This window comes from Theropithecus gelada, chromosome 16 (assembly GCF_003255815.1).
Source record: "Theropithecus gelada isolate Dixy chromosome 16, Tgel_1.0, whole genome shotgun sequence".
NCBI lineage: Eukaryota > Metazoa > Chordata > Mammalia > Primates > Cercopithecidae > Theropithecus > Theropithecus gelada.
In genome coordinates, this window is record NC_037684.1 from 2,864,002 (window position 1) to 2,885,344 (window position 21,343).

General features: G+C 43.9%; 1 protein-coding gene across 1 annotated transcript in view; it reads right to left on the bottom strand.

Annotated features, from left to right (window-relative positions):
• NUFIP2 (NUFIP2, FMR1 interacting protein 2) overlaps positions 1-11,235 on the bottom strand; it is a 39,905-nt gene extending 28,670 nt beyond the window's left edge. Inside the window, exons 1-2 of the mRNA XM_025361800.1 lie at positions 10,728-11,235; positions 1,840-3,564 (exon numbers count right to left, since the gene is read on the bottom strand). Coding sequence (XP_025217585.1) covers positions 1,840-3,564; positions 10,728-11,004 — 2,002 coding nt within the window. The 5' untranslated portion in view covers positions 11,005-11,235. The remainder of the gene's footprint in view (positions 1-1,839; positions 3,565-10,727) is intronic.
• Between the last annotated feature and the right edge of the window lie 10,108 nt (positions 11,236-21,343).

Below are 21,343 nucleotides of genomic sequence, written 5' to 3' on the forward strand. Positions count from 1 at the left end.
TAATGACCTAATTCCCACAATCTGGTATGGTCCCCCTTCCCTGCAAGTCACTGCCTAAATGAACCACTATTAAAATGGGAATATAGACTATGTACTAAGTGTGTACATGCATGCATGGAGTATGCATTTCTGTTAGAGAAGGGAGGAAGACATAGCAAAGTACGGGAATACTGAAACCCACTGTTCTCAAAAGCAAAAGGATATAAACATCATTCGTTAAACCTCATTATTTGCTCTAAAGATTTAGATTAGAGTTATGCCATACAGCAAAATTTTCTTTAAGACACAAACATATCACATTCTAAGAAAGTTATTAACATGAGGCCCGGCACAGTGGCTCACACCTGTAATCCCAGCACTTTGGGAGACCCAGGTGGGTGGATCACCTGAGGTCAGGAGTTTGAGACCAGCCTGGCCAACATGGGGAAACCCCGTCTGTACTAAAAATACAAAAATTAGCCAGGTGTGATGGTGGGCGCCTGTAATCCCAGCTATGTGCGAGGCTGAGGCAGGAGAATCGCTTGAACCCGGGAGGCAGAGGTTGCAGTGAGTCAAGATCACGCCACCGAACTCCAGCCTGGGCGACAAGAGACTCCATCTCAAAAAAAAAAAAAGAAAAGAAAGAGAGTTACTAGCGTGAAACTTGAAGGATACCTGGTTCCCTTTAAACTTGGGCTTTGGGGCTATAAAAAGGAGACTCCCAAGAGCCTGGTCTCGACTATGCTTATCATGCTTGACATTGTAATTTGTCTAACTTATTTTCTAGTTACAAATTGGCATCCATTACTCCTTTTAAGACTTATCAAACTCCTCTTCAAAAATAGTGCTTCTACTCATTTAAAGCAAATTAGAACTACTAAATGAGCTCACTAATAAAGAAGCATATGATACAAAAAGCAAAGGAGAAGCTGGGCGCAGTGGCTCACACCTGTAATCCCAGCACTTTGGGAAGCAGAGGGGGGCAGATCACGAGGTCAGGAGTTTGAGACCAGCCTGGCCACCATGGTGAAACCAGTCTCTCCTAAAAATACAAAAATAAGCTGGGCATGGTGGCACATGGCTGTAATCCCAGCTACTCGGGAGGCTGAGGCAAGAAAATCACTTGAACCCAGGAGGCAGAGGTTGCGGTGAGCCGAGATCCCACCACTGCACTCCAGCCTAGGCAAGAGAGACTCCGTCTCAAAAACAAACAAGAAGCTGGGCGTGGTGGCTCACACCTGTAATCCCAGCACTTTGGGAGGCCAAGGCAGGTGGATCCCAAGGTCAAGAGATCGAGACCGTCCTGCCAACACGGTGAAACCCCATCTCTACTAAAAATACAAAAACTAGCCGGGCGTGGTGGCACGTGCCTGTAATCTCAGCGACTCAGGAGGCTGAGGCAGGAGAATCGCTTGAACCTTGCAGTGAGCTGGGATTACACCACTGCACTCCAGCCTGACAACAGAGTGAGACTCCCTCTCAAAGAAAAAACAAAAAGCAAAGGAGAAACAAAAAAGCAAAGGAAGGAGAACATATATTCAATAAAATTTTTTTTAAAGCACTCGGTCAAAAGAAAATATAACATCAACACCTTTAAGCAAGTTCTCCTCACTTCTTTGAACCAGGTAGGTCAATTATGTCTGTATTTTTAAAAACCATTTTAAGTTGGAAAAGTGAACATTTCTTCTAAGTTTTAATCATACTAGTTCCAAAGACCCTGAATCAGTTTGATGTTAGTTGCTTATCCACATTGTCATTCTCTTAAAATACTCTTAATACGAACTAATTCTCTTAAAATTCTTAATATAAATATACTAAATTGGCCAATAAAAATCTTTGCATAGGAAACAAATGAGTTACCTTTAGTGTGATATACAATAGCAGCCCTCAGGTCAAATGAACCCCAGCTATCATTCCTTTCTAGGCCTCTCTGGTATCTCTGTTCTTTGGCAGAGCCTAACAAAGTGTTCGTAGGAGAGGCCAGAGGATTTTGATTTTCTATCTCGTAGTCCTTTGAGAGAAACACTAAAGCACCTTGACTACTGGTGTCTGCTTTCTGCAGGTCACCTATATGACTGGGTTCCAAGGATAAGGCTCCACTCTCACTAGTAGTCCCAGATTTTAGAATGCTACCCAGAACTTGAGGACTAGTCCGTTTCTCCAGCTCATAAGCCTTGGGAAACACAGGATGCTCAGTTCCTGAGGGAATTATTTCAGCACCCTGTGAAACCAAAGTGGCAGGATATTCTCCTTGAAATGTCACCTCCATCACTTTATGCTCTGATGACTTCCCAATAACAGTCTCAGGGCCAGCACTGGGCTCATTTATAAATGATAAACCCCACTGATTCTGGAAGATATCCCCCAGGTTTTGCTGATCTGTCTGAGAGGGCAGATCCACTTGTGCTGTGCTCAACAGCATAGTTTGCATATTTGAAGGATAGATAAAAAGGCTAGTCTTAATTTGTTCAACAGCTGCTGAAGTTAGACTCATGTCCTGGAGAACTGAATCTGTCCCAGAAGAGACGGGTGTTAGAGTATTAGCAGCAGTAGTTAGCAGTGGCTGACCCCCTGGAGGATAAACATTTGCATCAGTTCCTGCTAAAACAGGCCCATTAGAAAAGTTGGCAGAAGTAACAGATTTCAGCGCTGACATAGGGACCTGGGACAAGCGACTTGATGATTGGGTCTGAGTTTCCCCAGTAGATGATGATGATGATGAAGATGAAGTTGGTGACACAGAAGAGTTCTGTATAGTTTTGTTGAGGTTTTCCTTAACTTTGCTTGCATAACTTATTTTAGGAACTATTTTAGCACTGCTATTGTCCACTGGAAAAACTGGGGGTGGTTTAAATAGGGTCCATGAGTCCTCTTTGGAGGCAACAGCTGAAGCATGCTTTCCTTTGGGCCGATCATCAAACTTTTTGCTGCTCACACCAGGTTTACTATCTGAGCTTTTCCGAAGCATATCACCCACAGCAGGTTTTCCTCGACTTGTTCCTCCAGGCCCAGTTTCATACTTCCAAATGGGCTTCGAACCATCTACTCGATTTCCCTTTTGTTCACTATAGTCAGGCTTGAAAGTTTCAAGTCCCTGTTTTAAGGTTGGGACAGTGGTCTCTTGTTGCATTATTTTGTCCTGTACTATATTAAGGTTTTCACAACCCTTAGCACTATTGCGCCTAGCTTTCCTTTTTTTAGGAGTTGTATATCCACTCTCAGATCCACTACCATCATTATCTGCTCCTTTACCCATATAACCATTAGTAATATAGCCAGAATTATTTGTTACCACACCATTTGGAATTGGTATAGTATCAGACTTATCTACAGACTGGTTCTCTCCAGATTTATTTTCATAAGACTTCCCATTCTTTTTGTCCATACTGTTTTTCTGAATGTAATTCTTGGTTTTAATTCCTGCTTTCCCAAAGGTGTTGGTCTTTACAGTCTGCTTCAAGCTAGTGTCTACAACTTGCTGGTTGCCATTGAGGACCCTGGAAATAGGGTTGGTGGCTTCATCAGAACTCAGGTTCTTTAAAGAGATTTCTCTTTCTCCAGCATTACCGTTTAGTTCACCATAGCCTAGGGGAGGGAAAAAAACGGTTTATTAAAAAAAAAAATCACAACATGTAAATTACACTAATACCTAACATTTAAGAAATGTTTATTTACTGTATGCTAGACACTATGCTATGAACTGTAGCTTTATATTATTTCACATCTCTATGAGAAGACACTTGTCAGCCCCATTTCACAGACTAGGAAATGCAATCTACTGCTAAGCAAAGCAAGAGGTAGAACTGAGCCAAAATTCAAAGCAAAGTCTGAGGCCAGAAAAAAAAAGACCTTTTAAGCAGTATGCCAAATACCTCTCATCTAACAAAATCAATCTACCCATCACTCTCACAAGGCTGTTATAAAATTTTCTTTTTTTTGAGACGGAGTCTCGCTCTGTCGCCCAGGCTGGAGTGCAGTGGCATGATCTCGGTTCACTGCAACCTCCGCCTTCTGGGTTCACGTCATTCTCCTGCCTCAGCCTCCAGAGTAGCTGGGACTACAGGCGCCCGCCACCACGCTCGGCTAATGTTTTTTGGATTTTTAGTAGAGACGGGGTTTCACCATGTTAGCCAGGATGGTCTTGATCTCCTGACCTCGTGATTCGCCAGCCTCGGCCTCCCAAAGTGCTAGGATTACAGGCGTGAGTCATGCACCCGGCCTAAAATTTTCTTTACAATTCAGAGCAGAGATACCCTCTGGGTAAAAATCAAGTTTTATTGAAACAGTAATTATTACAAGGAAATTAAAGACTTCATTTCTACAAAACCATAAATAGCTGGTAGTCACTATCAGCAGTTTCCAATGCATCTATCAGACAACTATCTAAAACGTGTGAACTTTTTCTAAAGTATTCTTAAATTTCATTTTGACATTTCCCAGATATTGGATCACACTGTTAACACGTGAAATTAAAATATCTATGCACCAATGTTTCTAACCTTTATAAAACATATTTTCTTCATTTTACATTTAGATAAACAGACTTTGAGAGATGAATTGTCAATCCTGACAATTGACAGAATTCCAGTTCTGTCACTGGAAATCTGACCTCCAGTCTATCTGCAATCCATGGTTTCCTACCACTATGCAATACTGCCTTGACTCAAAAGATGCGATGAGAAAATATTTAACAAAACTACAATAAAAAGGATCTAATTTTTTAGTGTTATGGTATTCAGGTTTAATTAAAAACCGTCAACTGCCAGTGGCTCATGTCTGTAATCCTAGCACTTTGGGAGGCCAAGGCAGGCAGACTGCTTGAGTTCAGGAGTTCAAGACCAGCCTGGGCAACACGGAGAAACCCTGTCTCTACTAAAAACACAAAAATTAGCTGGGCGTGGGGCATGTGCCTATACTCCCAGCTGGGGCTGCTAAGGGAGGAGGATAGCTTGAACCTCGGAGGTCGAGGCTGCAGTGAGCATGTACTGAGATGGCACCACTGCCTTCTAGCCTGGGTGACAAAGTGAGACCCTCTCTCAAGAAAAAAAAACCTTCAACCACCATAAAAAGTCAATTCTATTATAGCTAATGCAAATAGTTTTTCACTGTAACAAAACGGTGCTATTAGTTATCTACCTTTTTATGAAATGTTCACAAAAGCATCCTGAGGTCAACTCATTAGAAACAGATATACAGGCTAGGTGCAGTGGCACCCAGCACTTTGGGAGGCCAAGGTGGGTGAATCATTTGAGGTCAGGAGTTCGAGACCAGCCTGACCAACATGGTGAAACCCTGTCTCTACTAAAAATACAAAATTAGCCAGGCATGGTGGTGCATGCCTGTAATCCCAGCTACTTGGGAGGCTGAGGCAGGAGAATAGCTTGAATCCAGGAGGCGGAGGTTGCAGTGAGCCCAGATTGGACCATTGCACTCCAGCCTGGGCAACAAGAGCAAAACTCTGTTTCAAAAACAAAAAACAAAAAACAAAAAAACACAATAGGATACTCTACATATTTAAGGCAGCAGAAATGAGGACTCTAATAGGAACACTATTTTTATAAGTCTGAGAATCATTGTTCCAAAATAACTTAATGTATAAGTCTATTAGATTCACAACAAGACTTACTCATTCTACATTAGGAAAAAAGGTACAATGGCCGGGTGCAGTGGCTCAGCCTCCTTTGGGAGCCTGAGGCGGGAGGATCATGAGGTCAGGAGATCGAGACCACCCTGGCTAACACGGTAAAACCCTGTCTCTACTAAAAATGCAAAAAAAATTAGCCGGGTGTGGTGGCAGGCGCCTGTAGTCCCAGCTACTCGGGAGGTTGAGGCAGGAGAATGGCGTGAACCTGGGAGGCGGAGCTTGCAGTGAGCGGAGATCGCACCACTGCACTCCAGCCTGGGCGACAGAGCGAGACTCCGTCTCAAAAAAAAAAAAAAAAAAGGTACAAATGCTAAAACTGAACAAATAAAGGCATTTTCTTCTACTGTATTAAAGTACCCCAAGAAAATATACTCAAGGCGCCGGGCGCGGTGGCTCAAGCCTGTAATCCCAGCACTTTGGGAGGCCGAGACGGGCGGATCACGAGGTCAGGAGATCGAGACCATCCTGGTTAACATGGTGAAACCCCGTCTCTACTAAAAAATACAAAAAACTAGCCGGGCGAGGTGGCGGATGCCTGTAGTCCCAGCTACTCGGGAGGCTGAGGCAGGAGAATGGCGTGAACCCGGGAGGCGGAGCTTGCAGTGAGCTGAGATCCGGCCACTGCACTCCAGCCTGGGTGACAGAGCGAGACTCCGTCTCAAAAAAAAAAAAAAAAAGCCGGGCGCGGTGGCTCAAGCCTGTAATCCCAGCACTTTGGGAGGCCGAGACGGGCGGATCACGAGGTCAGGAGATCGAGACCATCCTGGCTAACATGGTGAAACCCCGTCTCTATTAAGAAATACAAAATACTAGCCGGGCGAGGTGGCGGGCGTCTGTAGTCCCAGCTACTCAGGAGGCTGAGGCCGGAGAATGGCGTGAACCCGGGAGGCGGAGCTTGCAGTGAGCTGAGATCCGGCCACTGCACTCCAGCCCGGGCGACAGAGGGAGACTCCGTCTCAAAAAAAAAAAAAAAAAAAAAGAAAATATACTCAAGGCATAATCATTCCTAAAACAGACTGGCACAAAACTTGTACCACGAGATAATACATCTTATAAGAGTTATTTTTTTCCTTTTTTTTTTTTTTTTGAGACAGAGTCTCACTCTGTGGCCCAGGCTGGAGTGCAATGGTGTGATCCCGGCTCACCACAACCTCCACCTCCCAGGTTCAAGAGATTCTCCTGACTCAGCCTCCCAAGTAGATGGGATTACAGGCATGCACCACAATGCCCGGTTTCGCCACGTTGGCCTGGCTGGTTTCAAACTCTTGACCTCAAGTGATCCACCCGCCTTGGCCTCCCAAAGTGCTGGGATTACAGGTGAGAGCCACCACACCAACCTCTTAAGATTTCTTAGAACTCTTAAAGAGTTCTTAGATTCCACAGGGTTACATTTTTTAACATTTTTTGGCTGCTGGAAAAGCTATGATAGCCAATCAAATCAAATTTTTGGTGGCACAATTTTAACTATGAAACAGGAAGAAAGAGATTATTGCTTAGGATGTTTTCTAAAAGTTTATTTTTTCCTCAGAAAAATGCCAGGAGCAGTGGCTCACATCCGTAATCCCAGCACTTTGGGATCCCAGGCAGGTGAATCACTTGAGGTCAGGAATTTGAGAACAGTCTGGCCAATATGGTGAAGTCCCATCTCTACTAAAAATCAAAAAAAAAAAAAAAAATTAGCTGGGCATGGTAGCATACTCCTGTAATCTCGGCTACTCAGGGGGCTGAGGCAGGAGAGTCGCTTGAATCTGGGAGGCAGAGGTTGCAGTGAGCTGAGATCATGCCACAGCACTCCGGCCTAGGCCACAGAGTGAGACTCCGCCTCAAAAAAAAAAAAAAAAAGAAAGGAAACAAAAGCAGAAAGTCCCCTAAATAAAGGCTGTCATCATTTTAGTAGATATAACTTGGAAACAGTTGGAAACCAGCTGTTACGTTTTAAATAAGCTTTTGCATTGACATTCATTAATTTCATAGCATAACTTTTTGCTTTTTAAGCTTCTTGTTCCTTTAATGTTGTCCTGTTGCAGGAATTCAAGCCACATTTAAAAAATTCAAAAATGTAACATACATTACCTAACTCTGGAGGGAATACAAGACTACCTATATAATTTAACATACTAACAGGTTAAACAAAGGTTTGTATCCTTGGGCCCAGTAGTCACAACTTTTCAGATTTCAATTAAAGATGAGCAACTTGAAATAGCAAAAAATCCAATCTCCAAACTGAGCTGAACCAAAACTAACTAGAATAATTCTTCCTAAGATTCTAGTTTGTAGTGACTCAGCTATTAGAATTCACCAAACAATGAAAAAACGGCTTAGAAGCCACTGTGCTCCCACCTGTAAGTTTTAATAACAAAAAGAAAGAAAATCTCGTTTAACTACATAAAACTTTCCTCATGACAACCTTGTTGGTATGTATAAAGTATGCCAGAAAGAAATTTTTTTATATCTTAGATATTTAAGAAAAATGTAAACATTATAGAATAAATTTAAGAAATTAAAGGACTCCTAGCGCTTTTATTATTTAGGGCTGCTTATACATACTAATCCTACTTCCAAAAGACTCAGCAAAACTTGAGTCCTGATAAATCTAGCTTTTCAATTAGAAACAAATTACTCAACACATTTGGCCTTCTCTTGCTCCCTCTTCTGGATAAACAAAAAAAACTGTTCCTCTTTAGGTTTGTGAGTAATGGGTTACAAAAGCCTACCTCAACATGTTACAGATAAATTTCAAAAATATTGTAATGTTTTCTTAATTATTAGCATAATGCATGTCAAAGCAACAGTACTGTGACCAAACCATACACTCGCCCCAAATTGTTTATACTCTGTCAAAACTCCTAATTCCAGTTTCCTCCTCTTTATCCACGTCTTCCGAGATAAGAAATATTTGGAGGAATACCACCTTGAATGGTTTAGGGGCTGCTTCTACATGTAGAGTGAAGTCTTGCAAGAGTATATTTACCTGACCGATGAAATACAATTTTTCAGTCTCAACAGTAATATTGCCTTATGCAGCCATAATACGGTAGTATTTTCTCATCTTTTGAACAAGATCTAATGCTAAAAAAATCTAGTTATGTAGTCCCTAACAGTTTTTAAACTGCTCTAAATCTTTAGGATTAAACACCTAACTCGTGTGTTACGTGTTCACTTCTGTTGCATACCATCGGGTCCCTAACGAACTCCCAAAATGGAAAATCTGACATTCTAATTTCAGTCTTCAAGTTACAATCTGCAATTAAAAAAGCACTTAGTTTTTCTCCAGCTCTCAACAATTCCTTCTATCAAATTTGATACGCTGGGTTTAACATACGCTTTATGCTTCCTTTCTCTTCGATTTATATAGAGCCCTTATTTTTCAAAATATGCGAGGGTTATACTTTTAAACTTACTTCTCGTGAAATACTCTTACATGACTTTTACACTCAATTTCTCGTTTGTTAATATTAGTTTGGGGATCAATATCGACTTTAAAATACGAAAAAACACCTTTCTTTTTAACATGGAGAGAAGCCTCATCCGAGGCAAGATGGTAGTAATCTAACCTCATGGATGAGCCACTTGGGTTCACCCTTAAGGACAAGAAAGGGGGTCAAAAAGCTCGCCCTCTTCCTCATCCTAACATTTTAAAAAAATCTCTCACCTCAAAGACACTACCCAAGCTCAGAAGGTAAGTGCCGGGTGGGGAGGGGAACGGAACAAGGTTTTTGTTAATTTTTTTTTTTTTTTTTTTTTGTAGAAAATGAGCTGCTAGAAGGAAAAGGCCCAAGTGAAAGCCTCAGAGGCGGAGTCGTGAGCGAACCTGGCAGGAGACGAGGTTCCTGTGGCAGAGAAACTCGTGACCGGGGAGCTGGGTTCCCGCTGGGTACCCCACCCGGCCTCAGGCACCGCCTCTACCCAAAATGAATCCCCCCGCCGCCCCCCCAGGCCTCCTGCCCCTAGGAGCGCCGCGGCCGCCGCCGCCGCCCGCGGCCTCCTTCCCCCTCAGCTCCGCTTCGAGGCCGGCTCCCCGCCCCGACTGCCCGCGCCTCCCGCCGCACCCGGGAGCGGGAAACGCGGCCGCTGGCGCGCGGGGCCCTGCGCAGGCCGCTCCCCTCGTGGCCGCTTCCCTCCCCCACCCCAACCGCCCCCGCCCCTCACCCCAGGGACCCGCCCGGGGCCTCGCGCCGCCACCGGGTTACACAACCCCGGCCGGTGACGGGGGAGGGGCGGCCGCGGAGCGGGGGGCGGCGGCGCCCCCGCAGTGCAGGGGGCGAGGCGGCGGCCGGTGGTGATCCCAGGTCACCCAGCTCCGACGCGCCGTGTGGCCCTCGACACCCTTCCCCCCCCGCTCCTCAGTGGGCCGGAGTCGGTGACAGGAATCGGCTTCCAACATGGCGGACAGGAAGCGGCCCCGCGAGGAGGAGAGAACATTCCAGCCGCGCCGGCTCTGGGGGGAGCGGGCCCGGGGCACCAGCCTTGGGAGGAGCCGCGGGGCAAGACTGCGGGGTCCGGCGCCCAAAAAGGGCGTTTAGTGGTGGAAACGACCCATGAGATGAGGGGTCCCAACAGCCCCCCCCAACAAGATGGGGAGCCCCAAGGCCACAGGTGGGCTTGGGGTGGCGGGTGAGGGGCACTTCCTCAACTCAGCCTACCTACCCACCCCTGGCCGCCTGCAAAAGGGTCTCGCGACACCATCCGAGGCGGGATTCGCTAGGCCTTCCTGAGTTACACCTCGAGGGATTTTTTTGGGGGTAGGTTTACCCCATCTCAGGGCCCCCATATTGAGGTAACTCCAGGGACGCAGAGAGGTGAATGGAAAAGAATAATGAGGTTGGACTTGCAAGGCCGACCCAGTGGGTCTCCCTTCAGCCGGGGCGGGGGCCGGGAAGGTCACGCTGGCCTGGCTGGGCCTCTCCCATGCTGGAGGGAAGGAGGGCGCTGCAAACCCCATTGCTCAGCCCGAGCCCTAGAATGAAAGGGGCATCCCCAGAGCCGGAGGGCACACACACACACACATCCCGACCCCGTCCGCGTTTTTCGGATCCAGCCCCACCCCCATCTCCCCTGTCCTCCACCCCCAACCCCCTTCCCCCACCCGTCCTCCCTCCCAGACCTGTTTTCTTCTTCGGCGTTTCCTGGTGCTGCTGGAGGGTGTGTTTCTGCTCATGTTTCAGCGGCTTTGGCTGGGCCTTGGGGCTGCCCTCGGCTCCATGCTGCAGGTATTGGTGAGGCTGCTGGTGATGATGGTGGTGGTGGTGGTTGTGGCTGTGGTTGTAGAAATAATAATGGTGGTGGTGGTGCGGCTGCTGCTGCTGCTGCTGAGGGTGATGGTGCGGATGGTGGTGGCTGTGATGGTGCTGAGGCTGTGGCTGGCCGGGCTTCTCCTCCATTGAAAGCGGCTGGGACTCCCTGGCTGAGGCTGCGGGCTGCTGCACCGTCAGGATCTGAGACTGCTTCTCAGGGCTCACTCAGTATATCTGAGCGCGTCTCGCCAGCGCACTGGTTAACCGAGCGATTCTGCGAGATTGGCAGCCGCGCTCCAACAATCAGGAGCCACGCTGTACCGCAAGCCCCGCCCCCAGCTCAAATCCTCTTTCCTTCCCCTTCGCCGCTGCCGCCTGGCCAACGCCACTTACCCTGTGCAACCTCACAGGGCCGGGCCTTCAACGTCAGCACTATGGCTCTCTCTTCTGTCGCTTTCTCTCCTTCACCACGCAGTCTGCGAACAGCACTTTCTACACTCCTCGCCGGCAAGCAAGCTCATGTCGAGGGTAGCAGATTCCACTGGCGATTCCACTGGCGCTGGGAGCCATCTGTTGGTTTTGCACCTATTAGAATCTGGTGGTTTTTTTGTGTTTTTTTTGTTTTTTGTTTTTAATCCTTTTCCGGGTAACCAGAAAGGGAAGCTCAATTCCCTTAACCCTAAGACCACTAAAGGGGCAATACAAAAAGAGGAAATAAATACATTTTTAAGAATACAAGAGCTTCACAATCCAGTAGATCATTTTGTATTCTGGATTCATTTTGCTTTGTATTCATATGCTAATCTCTTCCTTTCCACGAAGGGATTATAGGGTTCCACAATGGGGTATCTGTGTAATTTTCTAAAAGGGCACAAAGGGTTTAAATCATTGTTTCTTTGTAGTTGGAGGCAAGGGAGAGCGGGAGGAATGAAAATCTACACTGAAGGTTGTGGGTTTTTTGTTTGTTTTTTTTTTTTTTTAATTAAACTGCAGGTGAGGTCAACTATGGCACCAAAATAGGTTTTAGAATATGAAGTTTCAAGAGCAAAGGAAGGGGAGAAAGAGCATTTAAAAGTTATTAAGTGGGATTTTTTTTGCACTTATGGAAAAAATGAAATTTAAAGAAATATTCTGTAGCGTGTTGTAGTGTAGATTTAACTTATCCTGCATTACCACATCACAGTATGATTTTCAAAAGCAAATGTTAGAGCCATGATAGTGCTTACTCAGGAAAAGAGGATTGTGATGGGGAGGGACACAGGTTACTGATAATATTTCATTTTGGGGGCTAGGTGGTGATTATACATATATTTGGTGGTGATTATTTGTTAAACAATATACAGGTAAAATGTACTTTTCCCAATGTATGTTATAGATTGGGGGATTTTTTTAATTGTAAAATATTCATAATATAAAACTTACCATCTTAATATTAAGTGTACAGTTCAGGAGCATTAGGTACATTCATATTGTTGTAGAACCATGACCATCATCCATCTCCAGAACTTTTTCATCATTCCAAACTGAAACTTCATACCCAATAAAAATAACTGTCCTTTCCCTCCTCCTTCTATCCCTTGACAACCACTGTTCTGTTTTCTGTCTCTACTAACTTGACTATTCTAGGTACCTCATTTAAGTGGGATTGTACCGTATTTGTCTTTTTGTGACTAGCGTTTTTGCGTAATGTCTTCAGAGTAGCATATATCAGAATTTCCCTCTTTTTTAAGGCTGACTAATATTCCATTATATGTATATACCACATTTTGTTTATTCACTCAGCAGCGGACATATGGACTGTTTCCTCAATGTATGTTAAATTTTTGAATTTTTAAAATGTGGCTTGAATTCCTACAACAGGACAACATTAAAGGAACAAGAAGCTTAAAAGCAAAAAGTTTATGCTATGAAATTAATGAATGTCAATGCAAAAGCTTATTTAAAACGTAACAGCTGGTTTCCAACAACAAATGTCATTGAGTCCTGAAAACCACGACCAAATTTTGGCATGTTCTGTATAGTGAAGATTTGTATTGCCTTGCTAAAATTGTATTTTATTTTATTTCATTTTGAGACGGAGTTTTGCCCTTGTTGCCCAGGCTGGAGTGTAATGATGTGATCTCGGCTCATCGCAACCTCCGCCTCCCGAGTTCAAGCGATTCTCCTGCCTCAGCCTCCCGAGTACCTGGGATTACAGGCACGTGCCACCGTGCCAGGCTAATTTTGTATTTTTAGTAGAGATGGGGTTTCTCCATGTTGGCCAGGCTGGTCTCAAACTCCTGACGTCAGGTGATCTGCCCATCTCAGCCTCCCAAAGTGCTGGGATTACAGACATGAGCCACTGGGCCCAGCCAGCCTTGCTAAATTTTAAAGAAAAACCTCTTTGGGGGTACATTTACCCAATTTTGAGAATGAAAACCCTAATAATAATATCATATCACAATAAATAAGTCTTTGCCATTGAATAATATTCTATCACATTTCCAATTATTAAAGAAAAAACAGGTCAGGTATGGTGGCTCACACCTGTAATCCCAACGCTTTGGGAGACCAAGGCAGATCAGTTGACCCCAGCAGTTCAAGACCAGCCTGGGAAACATACAGAGACTGTCTCTCTACAAAAATTTTTAAAAATTAGCCTGGCATGGTGGTGTGTGCCTATAGTTGGGAGGCTGAGATGGGAGGATCACTTGAGCCCTCAAGGTGGAAGCTGCAGTGAGCTGTGATTGTGCCACTGTACTCCAGCCTGGGCAACAGAGCAAGACCCTGTCTCAAAAAAAAAAAAAAAAAAAAGGAAAAGAAAAGAAGAAAGAAAAGTATATATAAAATGTAGGATTATGTTGGAATTTTTTGTTGACTTAGACATTTAGTTGGAAGACTTGAATTTCTGAGTTCCGATTTCCCTGTCTAGGTTTTCTACATTATACTTGCAGGCAAACCAAAAGCACTCATTCTGTATCTCTAATTTATCACACTTTTGCCTGCCTTAGCTTTTCACTTACGGTTGTACTGACTGAGTTTAAGAAACTAAATCTTATTCTCAGATACTCCAGTTACTATGAATGTTGCCTTAGTAGTATGCAGTAGTATGGAGAAAGGTTTATGATATAATGTAAGAAAAAATGCAGAATATTACATTCTTGTATACATTAGAATCATAATCTTTTTTTTTTTTTTTTTTTTTTTTGTGAGACGGAGTCTCGCTCTGTCGCCCAGGCTGGAGTGCTGTGGCCGGATCTCAGCTCACTGCAAGCTCCGCCTCCCGGGTTCCCGCCATTCTCCTGCCTCAGCCTCCCAAGTAGCTGGGACTACAGGCGCCCGCCACCTCGCCCGGCTAGTTTTTTGTATTTTTTAGTAGAGACGGGGTTTCACTGTGTTAGCCAGGATGGTCTCGATCTCCTGACCTCGTGATCCGCCCGTCTCGGCCTCCCAAAGTGCTGGGATTACAGTAGAATCATAATCTTGAAGAACATGAATTTTAAAAATAAGGATGGAAATACAACAGTAAAACATAGACCTTTTTTCTTCTTGATTTTTCTGAAGTTGTTGTATACAAAATATGTTTGGGATTTGCCATGAATGTTAAATATTCCATAATAATAATGCCCTAGGCTGGATGTGGTGGCGCACTCCTGTAATCCCAGCACCTTGGGAGGCCGAGGTGGGCGGATCACGAGGTCAAGAGATCGAGACCATCCTGGCCAACATGGTGAAACCCCGTCTCTACTAAAAATACAAAAATTAGCTGGGCACGGTGGCACATGCCTGTAATCCCAGCTACTCGGGGGGCTGAGGCAGGAGAATCGCTTGAACCAGGGAGTCATCAGAGGTTGCAATGAGCCGAGATTGTGCCACTGCACTCCAGCCTGGAGCCAGAGCAAGACTCCGTCTCAAAATAATAATAATAATAGTAATAATGCCCTAATACTAAACTTTTGCGAGAAGAAAATAACTGGTTCTACTTATTTCAAGCATGTTTTTATAAAATGGAATCTGCATTGACGAAAAAAACACAAGAAGGGAATATAGCATAAGTCTGATGAAATTATAGGGGCTTTTTAAAAAAAAATTTTTCTCTGTTTTCTAAATGTTCTTTAGTAGTTGTTAGTTTTCATATACTTTCTTTTTCTTTTTTGAGATGGGTCTCACTGTGTTGTCCAAGCTGGAGTACAGTGATGCCATTACGGCTCGCTGCAGCCTTGAACTTCCCAGCTCAGGTGATCCTCTCACCTCAGCCTCCCAAGCTGGGACTACAGGCACATGCCACCATGCCTGGACGATTTTGGGGTTTTTTTGTTTTGTTTTGTTTTTTGGTTTTTTATTTTGTTTTGGTTTTGAGAGACAGTCGCGTTCTCTCGCTCAGCCTGGAGTCCAGTGTTGCAATCTCGGCTCGTTGCAACCTCTGTCTCTGAGGTTCCAGTGATTTTCTGCCTCAGCCTCCCAAGTAGCTGGGATTATAGTCATGAGCCACTGCACCTGGCCTTGTGAAAATTTTAAAAGTAATCTATTTTTGTATTTTTTTCTTATTTTTCCCCAAAGATCTCACAAGTCAATTTTTTTTCTTCAATTTCTGTTGACCAGAATCCAGAAGTCATTAGAAATTTTTGCATTTTTCTTTTTTCTTTTTCTTTTTCTTTTTTTTTTTTGAGACGGAGTCTCACTCTATCGCCAGGCTGGAGTGCAGTGGCACGATCTCTGCTCACTACAACCTTTGCCTCCTGGATTCAAGTGATTCTCCTGCCTCAGGCTTCCAAGTAGCTGGGACTACAGGTGCCTGCCACCACACCCAGCAAATTTTTGTATTTTTAGTAGAGATGAGATTTCACCATGTTGGCCAGGATAGTCTCCATCTCTTGACCTCGTGATCCGCCCACTCGGCCTCCCAAAGTGCTGGGATTACAGGCGTGAGCCAGTGTGCCCAGCTACATTTTTTTTTCTTAATGAGAGTTCCCCAAAACCTAGATTCGCCTCTACTTATGGTCATTTTGGAATTCGACTTAGAAGTATTGTAATTGCAGTAAGTACTTTAAAGGATTATATTTCATAACAATACGGAAAAACATGGACACCAATAACTCAAGTACAAAAAGCAAAGCAAATTATATATATGTAGTATGACTGCATACAAAATACAAATTCAGGCCGGGTGCATTGGCTCAGGGCTATAATTCCAGGATTTTGGGAGACCGAGACGGGCAGATCACTTGAGGTCAGGTGCTCGAGACCAGCCTGGCCAACATGGTAAAACCCCGTCTCTACTAAAAATACAAAAATTAGCCAGGCACAGTGGCGGGTGCCTGTAATCCCAGCTACTCAGGAGGCTGAAGCAGCAGATTGCTTGAACCCAGAAGGCGGAGGTTGCAGTGAGCCGAGATCATGCAATTGCACTCCAGCCTGGGTAACAAAAGCGAAACTCCATATAATAATTATATATATATATAATTTCAGCCAGGCACAGTGGGTTGTACCTGTAATCCCAGCATTTTGGGAGGCCAAGGTGAGTGGATCACTTGAGCCCAGGAGTTGGTGGATCAGCCTGGGCAACATGGCAAAAACTCATCTCTAATAAATGCAAAAAATTAACTGGGTGTGGTGGTATGTGCCTGTGGTCCCAGCTACTTGAGAGACTATGGTGGGAAGATCACCTGAGCCCAGAAGGTCAAGGCTGCGGTGACCCATGATTGCACCACTACACTGCACTCCAGCCTGGGTGTCTCAAAATACATACATATAAATTTTTTTTTTTTTAAAGTAAAGAATATATATATATGTGTGTGTGTGTGTGTGTGTGTGTGTGTGTGTGTATATATATATATATATATTTAAGGCCCATGAGAGAATTTGAAAAATGAAAGCAATTTTTTTTTTTTTTTGAGAGGGAGTCTTACTCTGTCGCCCAGGCTGGAGTGAAATGGTGCAATCTTGGCTCAACAACCACCACCTCCTGGGATCAAGCAGTTCTCCTGCCTCAGCCTTTCGAGTAGCTGGTACTACAGGGACTACAGGCATGTGCCACCATGCCTGGCTAATTTCTTTGTATTTTTAGTAGAGACAGGGTTTCACCATGTTGGCCAGGTTGGTCTCGAACTCCTGACCTCAGGTGATCCACCCCTCTTAGCCTCCCAAAGTGCTGGTATTACAGGCGTAAGCCACCGTGCCCAGCTGCAATAAATTGTTTTATTCATTTGTTCACTCACAAATATGTATTATGCAACTTTTATGTACCAGGTACTATATATTTTTTTTCATTTATTTTTACAGCTTTAGAAATTGGTTAAGTGTATTTGCAAGACTGTCTCGATAATCAAATGAAAATTTTCACAGGCCATTAATCTTATACTTTGTGTACTATGACAACCTAAAAGAGACAGAAATGTTTAACTCTCTGGGCTTCAGTGTTCTCACCTCTAAAATATGGAGGATGAGGTAGGTGGTCTCTAAATTTGTTTCTACTGTAGCATTCCATGGTCATATTCTCTGCTCTTTCTTCCCAAACCATGCATTTCTTTCATTGTAATAAAACCATACAACCACAGGAAATTTTGCTGAAAAAAATCTAGTTTTCAACTGTAACAATTGGCTGTAACTTTACAGAAATTATAATCAGAAACAGTATTATGTTGTTTTATATAAATGGAAATTGGCTCTCTGATGATCCAGTTTCAAAATGAGGCAAATCACTAGTAACATTCACTGTTTTATTTCAGCAGGAAAAGAATTTTATTAATGTATATTTCTTTTAGATCTTAAAATTTTTGCCTAGAGACACTAACTTCAAAAACTTTCAAAGGAATGGTACAGAGGTGTGGATAAATTAGGTTAGTCTTTTAATAACTGGAATATGATGATTTTTCTGACTATGAAAGTTTTTTTAAATGACATTATAAAACGTATAATGGGAAAAAGTTTGAGGGTGAAACTACAGAGAGGTGTGAGCATAAGTTTTATAGTCAAACAGAACTGAGATGGAATCCCTTTCATGAAACTCCTTATCTTTATGATCTTGTTTGGGCAGATTACTTAACCTCTCTAAACCTTAGTTTACTCATTTGAAAACTGAGGGTAATCTTATTGCCCAACACAGAAGGTTCAGTGAGGTTTAAATAAAATAATGGGAAAAAAGTTGTCTAGTATAGCAGTTATAACATCGGTAAGTGGTACTTTTTTTTTTTTTTGAGACAGGCTCTGTTCTGTTGCCCAGGCTGGAGTACAGTGGTGCAATCCGGGCTCACTGCAACCTCCACCTCCTGGGCTCATTCGATCCTCTGACCTCAGCCTCCCTAGTAGCTGAAACTACAGGCGCATGCCACCATGCCCTGCTAATTTTTGTATTTTATTTTATTTTATCTATTTATGTTTTTAGATGGTGTCTCACTCTGTTGCCCAGGCTGGAGTACGGTGGTGCGATCTTGGCTCACTGCAACCTCTGCCTCCTGGGTTCAAGCAATTCTCCCGCCTCAGCCTCCTGAGTGGCTGGGATTACAGGTGCCTGCCACCACACTTGGCTAATTTTTTTTTTTTTTAGATGGATTCTAACTCTGTTGCCCAGGCTGGAGTGCAGTGGCATGGTCTCAGTTCACTATAACCTCCACCTCCCGGGTTCAAGTGATTCTCCTGCCTCAGCCTCACAAGTAACTGGGATTACAGGTGCCCGCCATCATGCCTGGCTAATTTTTTGTATTTTTAGTAGAGACAGGGTTTCACCATGTTGGCCAGGCTGACCTCAAACTCCTGACCTCGTGATCTGCCCACCTCAACCTCCCAAAGTGCTGGGATTACAGGCGTGAGCCACTGTGCCCGGCTCACCTGGCTAATGTTTGTATTTTTTAGTAGAGACAGGGTTTCACTATGTTGGCCAGGCTGGTCTCAAACTCCTGACCTCAGGTAATCCATCCGCCTCCACCTCCCAAAGTGCTGGGATTATAGGCGTGAGCCACTGCGCCCAGCCTGCGTTTTGTATTTTTTTTTTAAGAGACAGGGTTTTGCCATGTTGCCGAGGCTAATACTAAATATTAAATGTTTGTGATACTGAGTTATTAAATATTAGGTATATAAAGCTAACCTTTCAGATATTTCATTAAGGAAACTGAGTTTTAAAGAAATCAATTATCTATTTAACCAAGGATAGAGTGTTTTCCCAAATTTTGAAAGGACAGGCAGATGCTGTCAACTGAAATTCAAGAGCACATTCAGGCCGGGCACGGTGGCTCCTGCCTGTAATCCCTCCCTTTGGGAGGCCGAGGCAGGCAGATCACGTGAGGTCATGAGTTCAAGATCAGCCTGGCCAACATGGTGAAATCCCATCTCTACTAAAAATACAAAAAATTAGCTGGGCATGGTGGTGGCGCCTATAATCCCTCCCACTTGAGAGGCTGAAGCAGGAGAATCACTTGAGCCCAAGAAGTGGAGGCTGCAGTGAGCTAAGATCATGCCACTGCACTCCAGCCTGGGTGACAGAGTGAGACTCCATCTCAAAAAAAAACAAAAACAAAAACAAAAACAAACAAAAAAGTAAATTCAATCTCAATAGCAGTCCTCTCTAAGTGTCAGATTCCAAAGTGACTTTTGGCCAGGCACAGTGGCTCACACCTGTAATCCCAGCACTTTGGGAGGCCAAGGTGGGTGGATCACCTGAGGTCAGGAGTTTGAGACCATCCTGGCCAACATGGTGAAACCCTGTCTCCACTAAAAATACAAAAAATTAGCCGGGCATGGTGGTGGGCCCCTGTAATTCCAGCTACTCGGGAGGCTGAAGCAGGAGAATCACTTGAACCCAGGAGGTGGGGGTTGTGGTGATCTGTGATCACACCATTGCACTCCAGCCTGGGCAGCAAGAGTGAAACCCCATCCCCCCCCAAAAAAAAGTGACTTTCGCTTTCTTCTTTCTATTTATTTCTCTAAATGTTGAACATTAAATATGTATTTCTTTCCTGTAAAAAGAAAAAATCGTTGTTTTTAAAGAATGAATTCAGCATTCAACTGTCTTATAAACATTAATCTAAAATAAAGACCAAGGGGCTGGGCGTGGTAGCTCACACCTGTAATCCCAGCATTTGGCGAAGCTGAGGTGAGAGGATCACATGAGACGAAGAGTTCAAGACTAGCCTGGGCAACATAGTGAGACTCTTCTCTACAAAAAACTTTTTTAAGATTAGCCATATGTGGTGGCCTGTACCTGTAGTTCTAGCTACTTGGGAGACTGAGGTGGGAGGATCACTTGAGCCCGTGAGTTCAAGGCTGCAGCAAGCTATCATTGTGCCAGCCTGGTGCACTCCAGCCTGGGTGACGAGCAAAAACCTGCAAACAAAGACCAAGGGAATTAGTATGCCATTTTAAATCTCTAGAAGACATGATGAATTTATGTATGAATGAATTAATAAATATTTAGTTGTCAGTAGGTATATGCAGTATGTTAGAATCAATAGTTAGATGCATCCAGAAGTTTGTCTAAAGGTGATCCCTGAAAGTAAAACTAGTAAGACTCAACATAAACTGGGTTAAATTAGCCACTAATAAGAATCTAGTCAGTATGATTTGATGTCTAAGAAGCTATAAAAAAATTACAACCTATTGGCCAGGCATGGCGGCTCACACTTGTAATCCCACACTTTGGGAGACGGAGGTGGGTGGATTGCTTGAGCCTAACTCTTCAAGACCAGCATGGACAACATGGTGAAAACTTATCTCTTAAAAAAAAAAAAAAAAAAATTAGCTGGGCATAGTGGTGTGTGCTTGTAGTCCCAGCTACTTCGGAGGCTGAGGTAGGAGGATCACTTGAGCCCAGGAGATGGAGGCTGCAGTGACCCATGATCACACCACTGTACTCTAGCCTGGGTGACAGAATGAGACCATGTCTAAAAAAAAAAAAAAAAAAAAAAACCCACAAAACTACAACCTATTGATATTATTTTCTTCCTCTATTCTATTTTAATGCTTCAAATTAGTATTTCACATCGTATGATTGGTATTGTTAGTTATTGCTACTAACAATTTACCCCAAAACTTAGTGCCTTAAAACAACAAACATTGATTGTCTCACAGTTTCTGTGAGTCAGGAATCTGGGTGCTGATTAGCTGGGTGCCTCTAGCTCAGGGTCACTCATGAAATCAGTGGGAAGATCTACTTCCAAGCTCACCCATGGTTGTTGGAAGGACTTAGTTGGGGTGTCGGACTGAATAACTCAGTTCCTCACGACTTTTCACTGAAAGTTTCTCCATAGGGCAGCTCACAACATACCAATTGCCTTTCCTCAGAGCAAAGAACAAGAGAAGAAGCTACTGTCTTTTTGTAACCTAATCTCTGAAGTGGCATACAGTAATTAATACTTCTACATCCACTTGTTAGAAGTGAATTATTGGCCGGGCGCGGTGGCTCAAGCCTGTAATCCCAGCACTTTGGGAGGCCAAGGCGGGTGGATCACGAGGTCAGGAGATCGAGACCATCCTGGCTAACATGGTGAAACCCCGTCTCTACTAAAAATACAAA